Source organism: Phoca vitulina, unplaced genomic scaffold, assembly GCF_004348235.1.
Source record: "Phoca vitulina isolate PV1807 unplaced genomic scaffold, GSC_HSeal_1.0 scaffold41, whole genome shotgun sequence".
Taxonomy (NCBI): Eukaryota; Metazoa; Chordata; class Mammalia; order Carnivora; family Phocidae; genus Phoca; species Phoca vitulina.
In genome coordinates this window covers 16,522,946-16,534,323 of record NW_022589744.1, presented here as the reverse complement: position 1 = coordinate 16,534,323, position 11,378 = coordinate 16,522,946, and the positions used below count along the sequence as shown (strand labels likewise).

Below are 11,378 nucleotides of genomic sequence, written 5' to 3'. Positions count from 1 at the left end.
CGCGGGGAGCGGGGCGCAGGAAAGGGAAGCACGTGGCGGGGGCGTCCCGCGGTCGGAGGGCTCCGGGTACTGGGGATGGAGACCCCGGAGCGCTGGGCTGACCCTCACCCGCAGACGTGCGGCCCCGAGTGCCCCGCAAGGGTCCGTGGGCCAGGGAGCAGGGGGCAAAGGGTGCGCGCCGTGGGGGGGAGGAGAAGGGACGGAGGCCGCGGGTCGCACCGGGGACCTGCCTCTCCGCTGGGGACACACAGGCTCGGCTCTTGAGAGGGCAGGGAGCTCGCATCCCGGGCTCCCGCAGACCCACACTTACGCGCGTGTGCACTCACATTCGCGGACTCACACAGCCGTGATGCACACACACTCACACACACCGGTAAAACAGAAATGAGCCGCCTGAGGCTTCCCCGACCGGTGAAGGGGTCCTGTGCCTGGAAAGCCGGGAAGGGGTCCTGTGCCTGGAAAGCCGGGAGAGGAGCCAGTGTCCCCAGAGTGAATTTTTTAGCGGCCCCTTTCCATGCTCCCCTTCACATTTGGTTTGGCAGCAATCTCTAAATTCAATACATCGCCCACTGCTGGCTAATGATCTGCAGCATGGAAACCACTTGCCAGGCCTGTGGGTAGAGGAGTCAGAGCCCCTGGGAGGCCCTCCTGGCCCTGGGGTTGTGACAGTGAGGGTGGGCGGCAGATGTGCTTTTGGCCCCAGGGGCCAGGGGAGGGGGCTCTGGGGCTGGTAGTGGGGAAGAGGGTTCTCAGAGCAGGCGGCTTGAGCCCAGCGGGAGGCAGCCAGGCAGAGGGGAGATGGAAGTGTTTGCCCGCCCAGGCCCCAGGCCTGGAGGACTTTCCTGCCCAGCTGGGGACCCCTCCCAGCCCCAGCAGCAGGGGGGTTCCCTCCACCCCAGCTCAGGTTGGGGCTCCAGAGCCTTTGCAGGCTGCAGCTGTCTCCCAGAGTGGCTGGTCGCCTCCCACACAACCAGCTCAGCCTCCTGCCCAGGATTTCCCTGCAAACCCTGAACCCCCTGCCGCAGGGGAGAAAGTGGCACCAGCCCCCCTCCAGGGCTGTGGGAATGGAGGATCCCTACACACCCCAGACCGCTCCCTCAGTTTTCCCTTTTCCCAAACAGGGACAAGTTCCTGGCAGCAACACGCACTTTCCAGATCGTGTCACTGACTCCCAAGTGTGAGTAGCTCCAGAACCCAGGAGTCATCCTTGGTCTGGGACCCACAAACGCCGGCTGTATCGCTCCCATCCTGGTAGGCAGACGCCGGTCCTGGGGTGATAATCGGACAGAATCCTGCACTGTCGCGTTCGTTTTGCCCTCCCGCTCGCGCCCCGCATTCGGCCCTCCTGCTCCATACCAAGCTTCTGTCTTCTTGCCTGTCCCTTTCCCCGTCATGTCCTGGTCCCCCTCCCTCTGGTTTTTCTCTCCTTTGCTGTGTTGGCGGCGAATGAGAGGGTTCAGGCAGGGGGAGTGAAGCCACCACAATTAAAAACACATTTGACTTTGAAAAATGAATCGCTCTTCATACGTATGTCCCCAGTATTGCACGGAACACGTAGTACACGTCTACTGGGTGTCGGCATTGTGCCTGGCAAGGCCAGGGAGGAGCCTGTTTCACCAGAGTGAATTTTCTCCTGGTAAATTCCCCAGAACAGCCCAACACCTGGGCTTGCCTGCTCTTGAATCCAATGCTGAACAACCGCAGGGGGTTGGTCAGCCAGGGCCTGGGGGCAGATGGACACAGCCACCACTGGGCAGGAAGAGCTTGGCTCAGTACCCTCAGGGGCCTCCAGGACCTAGTCACTGAGGTCGGGAGGTCCAGCTGACCTTCCCAGCAATGAGTTTTGCTGTCCAGGGGTCCAGCTCTCATAGTGTGTAAGGGCTAATATCCAGAGATGGCCAGGACTGGGCTCTGTTCCTCACAGACAAATGAATGGGCAGAGCCAGCACACCAGGGGGCGGGAGTTAGACCTCTGCTGCCTTTGGCTCTGTGCCCAGAGAGTGGCCAGCTGTGACTCATGGCTGAAAGTGCAAAGTCCCTGGAAGCACATCCAAACTGGACTCAGATGACCTCCCCACCTCCCAGTAAAAATGGGATTCCCCAGAGCTGGGAGCAGGAGTGCCGAGAGAGGTAGAACAGTGCCGTGAACAGTGAGGGCGAAGCCCGCCTGGCTCCCTGCCTTGCCCTCTGATCTCTGGACTATTCCAAGGGGAGCCAGCTGAGCCAGAGACTGTCCTCACAGATAAGCCTGGGGTTCAGCATTGGCATCCATGCCACTGGCCCAGCTGAGATCTATGCCCCGATCCAGAGGGAGGACCCTCAATGGTAAAAACCAGGTGGAGCCTGGGACAGCTGTGGAAGCCCAGAAGGGCTCAGGGTGGCAGGTTGTGCAAGAGGATATTGGAAGCTTCCCAATCTCTAGTCCAGATCCCCATCTCTAGTCCAGATCCCCGTCTCTAGTCCAGATCTTCCATCTCTAACTCTAGTCCAGATCTTCCATCTCCAGTCTGGATCCTCCATTTCTAGTCTGGATCCCCCATCTCTAACTCTAGTCCAGATCCTCCATCTCTAGTCTGGATCCCCCATCTCTAACTCTAGTCCAGATCCTCCATCTCTAGTCCAGATCCCCCATCTCTTGTCCAGTTCTTTTTCTTTTTAACTTTTTTTTTTAAATAGTCTCCACACCCAATGTGGGGCTTGAACTCACGGCCCTGAGATTGAGTTGCATGCTCTCCTGACTTCCACCCAGTGCCACAGGGGCTGTGATGGAGGATGTGACACCACCCCAAGGTGGGCACAGTTTGGAGGTGAAAAGGGGAGCAACTCAGTTATCCCCTTATCCTAAGTCTGGGACCAGGGGATTTCACAAAGAGGCAGGACCTCTCCCAACACAAGGAGAGTGTGAAGAGTGACCGATAGAAGCCTGTGAGTGAGGGGAGGGCCGTCCAGAGCCTGGGGGGAAGATTTTGGTGGGGGGAGGGCTTTGGGCAGTGGGAAGAGAAGCCTGGAGCCCCAGCCAGTGCCCATCTTGGAGCCCATGCCCTCAGTGAGCACAAACTCCAGCCTCCCTTGGAGGACACAGAAGAAGATGGAGGACAGATCCAGAGACCACGGGAGGATGCTGGTGGTGGTAGGGAGTCCATGACACTTCCTAGCTTGTCTTGTAGCCAGTTCATTGCACATTAGAAAAACATACATATAAATAGCACATCTAACGATCACTACAGATGTGTATTTCTTAAGGTGAGGCTAGAGTAGATAACACGATTTTAAAAATTAGTCAGTGTAAAATAATTGTTAGGATTGGGGGATATTAGTGTATTAGATTCTAATACTGGTGTATTAGAAAGCAGAGGCTGGGAGCTGGTGGGGCGGGGAGGCTGATGAGGCCTGGGAGGCTGGCGGGGCCGGCCCCGGTTGGTATGCTTCCCTCAGCAGGCAGTCGAAATACCTGAGAGCAGAGGGTGACCAGGCCAGGACTGCCTGGGGCTCGGGGCACCCCGCACCCCATCTCCTCCAGGGGCCGTGCCCTGGCTGCAGAAGGTCAGCATCTCCCACACCCAGCTGCCTCATGTGACGGAGCGAGGCTGCCTGCCTTTCGCTTTCCTTTTGCTCGTCAACACACACACACCCTCTCAAAGTCCAGGGGGGCAGGTCACCTTCGCTGAGGTGACCAACTCTCCATGTCGCCTGGTCCAAGTGAGGACCAGAAGGGAGACCCTGGCGGGGAGGCCGCTCAGGTCCGCAGACACTAATCAGCTGCTGTATGCAGAGCACGTTTGAGGGCCTGAGGGGATCACAGAGAGGGTGCGTGTGTGGGGGTGCGGCTGTGTCTCGGGGGGCAGGGAGCCTGCGTGAGATCGCAGAAGACCCCACAGAAACGGCCCTGGCTCTGCGTGGAGTGAGGCCCTGGTGCAGGATTGTGAAACAGCCCATTCATTTGTTTATTCTCCGTCAACATCCCGACAGTTTACTTGGAACTCGAAACATGCCTCTAAGTTTATTGAGAAGGGTAAATAGCCAGCAATGGTCAGGACAATGGTATGATGAGGCGGGTTTCGAGGGGAAGGCCTCGTTCCGAGTACTGCAGCCCCGCGGGCGTCTCCTGCCTTTCCTGCGAAGTCCTGAGGTCGCGCCTGCTGCCTGGGGTGCAGATACACGCACGTCTGGACAGAGGGCACAGCGGCACGTCCGCGGGGCATTCAGTGCACACCAGGCCACCAACGAGAGGCTCACTCAGCACCCAGGACGTGGGGCTGGCCGCCCCGCTGGCCGTCTGCCTCTGGTTCCCGTGCGAATCCTGCACGCTACGCTGGGGACACCGGCCCGCTGGCTCGGGTGCGCCTTCGCCTATCCGAGCAGGGCTGGAGCCTGGGCCAGCTGGCCTGCCCTGGAGTGTGCTCTCTCACCTCCAGCCAGAGCAGAGCTTGGCCTGCCCCCTTCCACCCCCAAGACTGGGGGACCCCGACCCACGTCGGAGCGCCAGGGAAGCGTGGGCACCCGAGGCTGTGCTGAGCTTGGCCTGGGGCAGCAGAGAACAGACAGGTGCACCCAACACCGGGAGGGAAGCCCTGGCCCCCGTCACAGGAGGGGGACCCTGGGAAGCTCAGGGAAGACTTGAGGGAACTGCAAAGGCCCCTGCGGAGTGTTCTCGAAGCTGGAGACCAGAAATAGCACAGGGCCTGCCTAGGGCCTCCTCCACGGCCCGGCCAGAGGCGAGACGCCACAGACGGGGCTGGGACCCGCCGCTCTGTGGTGGCCCTGCGCACGGCTCAGGGGTGGGGCAGCACCCGCACAGATCTCTCCCTCAGGCTGACACGGAGGGCTCTGGCCACCGGCCTGGGAGAGGCCACCGGGATCAGCAAGGATGCCTGTGGGCCACTGGGCACCATTTTAAGAGGATTTGTGTAAGGGGGTGAAAGAAAGGAAGAAAAAACGTGTGTCTTCCAATTCAAGAGAAGTTATCTTGTAATAATGCTTGGGGAAAACTGAGCAGATCTTATCTGAGGGGCCAGGAAAAGCCCCAGCACAGGGAGTTTTGACTCCTCTTTCTAGAACCTTCCATCCACATAAGCAACGTTTAATGAGCCAGCTGTTTGTGCCTGCTCTTGGCGATTGCTGACAAGCATCGAAACCAACAAGGCTGCCACTGGATCGCATCCAGCTGTGAAATCTCCGCGTCTTTCATGTTATTCAGAGCAGATTCATTCGGGCAGGATCCGAGCAGCCGCCCCTCTCCACTCATCAGCAAATTCTGGTTCTAAGAAGAAAATTGATTTCAGTTATGTTAATAATATTCTCGTGGAGAAACAAACCTGTAAGGAAAGATAAACAGAGCAGAGGAGAGAACCTGCCTTCCCAGGGTGAACACAGCCGAAAAAGCTACTGGAAACTTTGGGGTTGGCAGCGTCCTGGGCGAGTCGCCCACGGGCAGAGGCGGGATGGAGGGGACGGGGTGTACCACTCTCGGGATGCCTTGGGCACAGCCCACTTTCTTGGAAGAAAGCAGCGTTGGACCCTGTCACGCGACCCTTGCAAAATGGCTTTGAGGTGATTCATGATTCGAATGTGGAAATCCAGTTTGGCGGTCCGTGGATTCCCCACGGTCTGGGAGGCTTCTGCAAAAGGACACCTCAAACAACAAACAAATAACACTTTACTTAAATGAAACCTTGAAGCTTTCAAGGAAAACACAGGATGACATAAACATGTAGTCTTGTTATTCCAGAAACAATCCAAGGAGAAACGATGGAGTAGGAGCACATTTGCCTTGCAGATAACAGTTTGTTTCCCTAAAACATAAGTCTTACAAACCCATAAGGAGAAGACAGACAACCCGAGAAAAGTAGGCGGAGTTTGCAAAGGCCGCAGCAACATGGACACCCAAAGGGCGGGGGCCAGGGTGAGATGGACATCCCGAGGCACCAGGCCCTGTCGGGGCCACAGGGACAGGCCTGGGGGCAGGGCGGCGCTGGGGGCGGCCCTCACCAGGGTGCGGGCCCCGGGGAGTGGGGGGTTAGGCCTCCCCCAAAGGGCACGGCAAGGTGAGACCCAGATGCAGAGTAAGGTAACAGGACCCTGAACGCTCCCTCCACGCCCGGGGCTTGCGCGTGATTGTCTGGGTCCGGAGAAAGCTGGAGTCACTCGTCACTGGGGTGCATGCGGCTGTAGGCTCAGGGGCAGGGGGTCGTGTGCGCGTCCTGGGGCGGCTGTGACAAAGGACCACAAACTGGGGGTTCAAAACAACAGATGTCTGTTTTCTCACAGTGGTGGAGACCGGGAGCCCAAAATCAAGGTGTGGGCGGGGCCGTGCGCCCTCCAGGGCTCTAAGAGAGAATCCTTGTGTCTTCCAGCTTCTGGTGGCCACACCCCAGTCTCTGTCCCCCTTGTCCTGCGGCGTTCTCCCGGTGTGTCTCTGTCTCTGTCCAGATTTCCCTCTTCCTCTAAGGACACTAGCATGTTGGAGTCAGAGCCCACCCTACTCCGATACGATCTTGTCCTAAGTAATTAGGGACGCAAAGACCCTCTCTCCAAACAAGGTCCCGTTCGCAGGCTGTGGGCGGGCGTGTCTTTTGGGGGCCGCCATTCACCCCATACACATGGTATGGAGGGAGAGGGAGGGAGGATTGGGGCGGCGTATCTGTGATGAAGGATCTCATCGAATAGGCTTCGTGTCTGGGTGCAGGGAGACCCGTGAGAGCCGGGCACAGAGCAGCCCCAGCTTCTGCGGGGGAGGGCATCTTTCTGACGGTTCTTTCTTCCTCAGCTTCTCTCTGTTGCTTTTCCAAGTGTGGTGCACGTATACTGAGAAGAAAAACTGTCCTTCTTGCCTTACGTTCGAACTACAAACAAGTTTAGAAAAATCAAGCAAAGGGGTGCCTGAGGGGCTCAGTCGGTGGAGCATCCGACCCTTGATCTCAGCTCAGATCTTGATCTCAGGGTCGTGAGTTCAAGCCCCGTGTTGTGCTCCACACAGGGCATATGGCCTACTTCAAAAAAAAAAAGGGGGGGGGCGCCTGGGTGGCTCAGTTGGTTAAGCGACTGCCTTCGGCTCAGGTCATGATCCTGGAGTCCCGGGATCGAGTCCCGCATCGGGCTCCCTGCTCGGCGGGGAGTCTGCTTCTCCCTCTGACCCTCCCCCCTCTCATGCTCTCTGTCTCTCATTCTCTCTCTCTCAAATAAATAAATAAAATCTTTAAAAAAAAAAAGGGAGGGGAAGAAAAGTCAAGCAAAGGAAGTGGGGAGACAGCACCAGCCCCCACCCCGGGCCCTCCTGGAATGTGGCCACGCCTGGTGAGCCCTGTGTGACTCAGCTCCCGGGTGAGTTACACCCCCATTGTCCCGGGGCTGGGCCTGGCAAGATTGCAAAATCCCACCTACCAGGAACAGCCCCTGTAGCCTGTTATACCACCAGAAACTACTGAATCAGGGGCGCCTGGGGGGCTCAGTCGGTTCAGCGACAAACCCTTGGTTTCAGCTCAGGTCATGATCTCGGGGTCGTGGGATCGAGCCCCGAGTGTGCCTCCATGCTCAGCACACAGTCTGCTTGTCTCTCTCTCTCCCTCTCCCTCTGCCCCTCCCCCTGCTCGTGCTCTCTCACTCTCTCTCTCTCTCAAATAAATAAAATCTTTATTTTTTTTTTTTTTTAAAGATTTATTTATTTATTTGAGAGAGAGAGAATGAGAGAGCAAGCACATGAGAGGGGGGAGGGTCAGAGGGAGAAGCAGACTCCCTGCCGAGCAGGGAGCCCGATGCGGGACTCGATCCAGGGACTCCAGGATCATGACCTGAGCCGAAGGCAGTCGCTCAACCAACTGAGCCACCCAGGCGCCCCTAAATAAAATCTTTAAAAAAAAAAAAAAGAAACTACCGAATCAAGCTTCTCTGGGTTTTAGGAATGAACAGAGGGGCAAAAGCAATGGAAAGCCAGGGAGTGATTCCCTGGGGGCTTGGGAAGGGGCGTGCCCTGGGTGCACGTCAGGGTCCAGGTCAGAGCTTGGCATGAGCCTCCTGGGCACCGATCGCTGGCCTGGCCTGCACCAGGGGTAAGAAAGGCACCCGAGGACCGCAGCGAGCAGCTCTGGGCCCTGGGCACTGTTACGTTCAACAGATATCCATCCATGACGGACAACTGCCTGGCGGGTGGGTAGCAGTTTCTTCTAACTTGTGAAATTTAGGAACACAGCTACTAGAACATTCCTAAGATGCCGGGCACATACAGCACATTGGCCAAAACCCTCGGTCGCAGGGACTCAGGGTCAGGGTCCTTGGGAGAAGGACATACGCACACAGGGGCCACTTGGCTCAGCACAGGTCCTCGCCCCCGGGAGCCCAGAGCCCTGTGTGGATTGAGAGGGAAGCCTGGCCGTCTGTCTGTCTGTCTGTCTGTCCCTCCTTATCTGTCTCCGGGGAGGACAAGCCGGCTCGGGCCAGGCCTGGGCCCGTGCAGGGTCCCCTCCCCGCCCCCCCCAAGTGTGGCCGCCCACCCAGAGCCCCTGGGGCTGTGCCATTCAGGAGGCCAGGAGCGCAGGTGGTTTGCATTTAACATTCTTGAAACTCTCTTCCCATCTCAAATTAGATGTTTCTTTCAAAAGCTGGATCTAGCCATTTTCCTTTCATGGTGAGATTGTGCGGGGCAGGGTGGGCCTTCTCTTGCTGCTCCAAGGCCCCCAGATCAGCGGGTTTTCACGTAAGACCCCACCGGGAAACCCGCCAGGAACCCCCAGGTTGGCTGATGGGGTCAAGATGGGAGGACAGGCCCACCCGCTCAGGCCCCCGGGGGTCTGGGGAGCTCGATGCAGCAGCACAGAATGGGGGTGCTCTGTGGCCCTGGTGGGGCTGGGGTCATTCCTGCCAGCGCGACTCCCCTTACTGGGGTCAGGACTGGGCCTGGTCACCGGTGGCCCCAAGTGCCTGGAGGCCATTAAGTTCAAAGTTCCTTGTGCTGCTGGCCCTGGTGCCCCATTCTCCCCAAACAGCTGAATTCAAAACCAGAGTCCCGACCGTATGACATTCTGGAAAAGGCAGAACTATGGAGACACGAGGAAGACCAGGGGTTGCCGGGTGTCAGGGGAAGGGGATGAGCAGGTGGAGACCAGGGTTTTAGGACAGCTCTGTGGGGGACATAATGATGGATGCATGTCATTATGCATTTGTCCAAACTCCCCTTGTGTTCAACACACGAGTAAGCCGTGAAGTATGCGAAGTAGGGACTTCAGGCAATGACCACGTGTCCACGGATTGTGATGTGTGAGCCGCGACAGCGCTCACACGTATCGACTCTGCACTTTCTGCCCAATTATTCTGTAAATCTAAAACTGCTCAAAGACAAAACAAAAAGTCTGTTATTATTATTTTTCAATCAAAAGGTCAACCAATGGTCTAGCAAGCAATTTTAAAATACTTTTGAATAGGGGCGCCTGGCCAGCTCAGTCGGAACGCGGGACTCTTGGTCTCGGGGTTGTGAGTTCGAGCCCCACGCTGGGTGCAGAGTTGATTTAAAAATAAAATCTTAAAAACGAATATATAAAATAAAATACTTTTAAATAGTTTGATCAGAAAAAATGTCACATTTAATGGAGACCAAGAGGGTCTCGGAAGCCCGCAGTGGGCGCTTGCGTGGGAGGAGACGGAAGGCCCACTGTGCGAGTCCCCCAGGAGGGCTCCTTTTGTTGACAAGAGCGTGTCCCCTAAGGGGGTCCCAAAAGGCAGCAGGGTCCCCCAGCCGAGGAAAGTGCGAGGGCGGGGTGTCAGATCCCGAGTGGGCATGACCCGTGTCCACAGGAGCACAATTCAGGCCAGTTTTGCACATTTTATTATGATCCTGATGCCGTCAGCAGATCTCTCTCCCAGTGGCTTCCCTCCTGGCTTGTCCGTGTTTCTTGTCTGTCTATCTGTCAGCGGCCAGCACCGTGTACATTATAAAGGTACAGAGAAGGTGCAGGAGAAGAGGCGGGGCGGGGCACAGCTGGTCAGGGAGGAGCTCAGGACTGCTGCCCGCCCCTGGCCAGGCTGCAGCGCAGGAGACCTCTGACTGTGTGGCTTTCCTTCCTCCAGAGAGGGTCCCAAGAACCAATGAAGAGGACGCGGGACCCCTGAGGCCTCCCTGTCCTGCTGGCCATGCCAACCTTGACATTCCCCCTCTCGGTGCCCCAGATGCTCTGGACCATCCTCCTGGCCGCCTCCCTGAGTGCTCAGAATGGAAGTAAGTCTCAGGATCCCACCCTGTCTGCTGGGGGGCCCAGCGAGGGGGTGGGGGAGGGCGAGGCAGGGGTGGGAGGAGCAGATCCACGTCAGGCCCAGGTGGTGTCCATGGCCCTGAGGAGAGGGGCTGGCCCAGCACCCCTGGGCCATGATGGGATGAGCCAAGTTCCCCCATGGATGGCAGACGGGGATACCCGCTCCAGCGCCCAGTGATGACCGTCAGAACATGGGGGTGGCCAAGAGCGTGTCCAGGTTCCAGGGGAAAGAGGGTCCTGGCCAGTCAGTGCCAAGTGCTGCAGCCAGAGGAGGGGCAGCAGGACAAGCCTGAGGATTCTCAGTCTCCGCTCTGGTCCCGGATCCCTCCTTGGGCCAGCAGCTCCAGCATCCCCTGGGAGCTTGTTAGAAATGCAGATTCTCGGGACACACTCAGCCCTGCAGAATCAGGACCAGTCCACGCACACGGCTCTAGGTCAGGGCAGTGCAGGCAGCCCCCTGAGGGGCTCCTCAAACGTGCCGGTCCCCAGGCACACTCCAAGCCGGTGGAAGAGAATCACAGGCAGAGGGAGCTTCTGTAACTACTCCAGCAGTTCCCAGGTGCGGGCAGGGTGGGGCACCGCCAGGCCGGATCGTTAGCACGTCTGGGATTGGCAGGAAACCCGTGAGCCGCAGAGGCCCCTCGTCCTGGAGCCCCGCTCCTGGGCATTGGACAGATGAGGGCAGTCCTGCCCGGCCCTCCGGGGCTCCAGCCCGGCCCTCCGGGGCTCCAGCCCGGCCCTCTGGGGTTCCTGCCCGGCCCTCCGGGGCTCCAGCCCGGCCCTCTGGGGTTCCTGCCCGGCCCTCTGGGGTTCCTGCCCGGCCCTCTGGGTTTCCAGTCCGGCCCTCTGGGGTTCCTGCCCGGCCCTCTGGGTTTCCAGTCCGGCCCTCTGGGGTTCCTGCCCGGCCCTCCGGGGCTCCAGCCCGGCCCTCTGGGGTTCCTGCCCGGCCCTCCGGGGCTCCAGCCCGGCCCTCTGGGGTTCCTGCCTGGCCCTCCAGGGTTCCTGCCCGGCCCTCTGGGGTTCCAGCCCAGCCCTCTGGGGTGCCAGCCTGGCCCTCTGGGGTTCCAGCCCGGCCCTCCGGGGTTCCAGCCCAGCCCTCTGGGGTTCCAGCCTGGCCCTCTGGGGTTCCAGCCCAGCCCT

The 11,378-nt window shown here is 58.6% G+C and overlaps 1 protein-coding gene across 4 annotated transcripts in view; it reads left to right on the top strand.

Moving 5' to 3' along the window:
- Positions 1–11,378, top strand: part of SECTM1 (secreted and transmembrane 1) — a 16,273-nt gene that overhangs the window by 117 nt on the left and 4,778 nt on the right. For 2 of the 4 annotated variants that reach the window (XM_032429754.1, XM_032429751.1), the window contains exons 2-3: positions 1,122–1,251; positions 10,057–10,204. In XM_032429754.1, coding sequence (XP_032285645.1) covers positions 10,120–10,204 — 85 coding nt within the window. In that variant the 5' untranslated portion in view covers positions 1,122–1,251; positions 10,057–10,119. The remainder of the gene's footprint in view (positions 1–1,121; positions 1,252–10,056; positions 10,205–11,378) is intronic. The other 2 variants (XM_032429752.1, XM_032429753.1) reach the window with 2 other exon arrangements.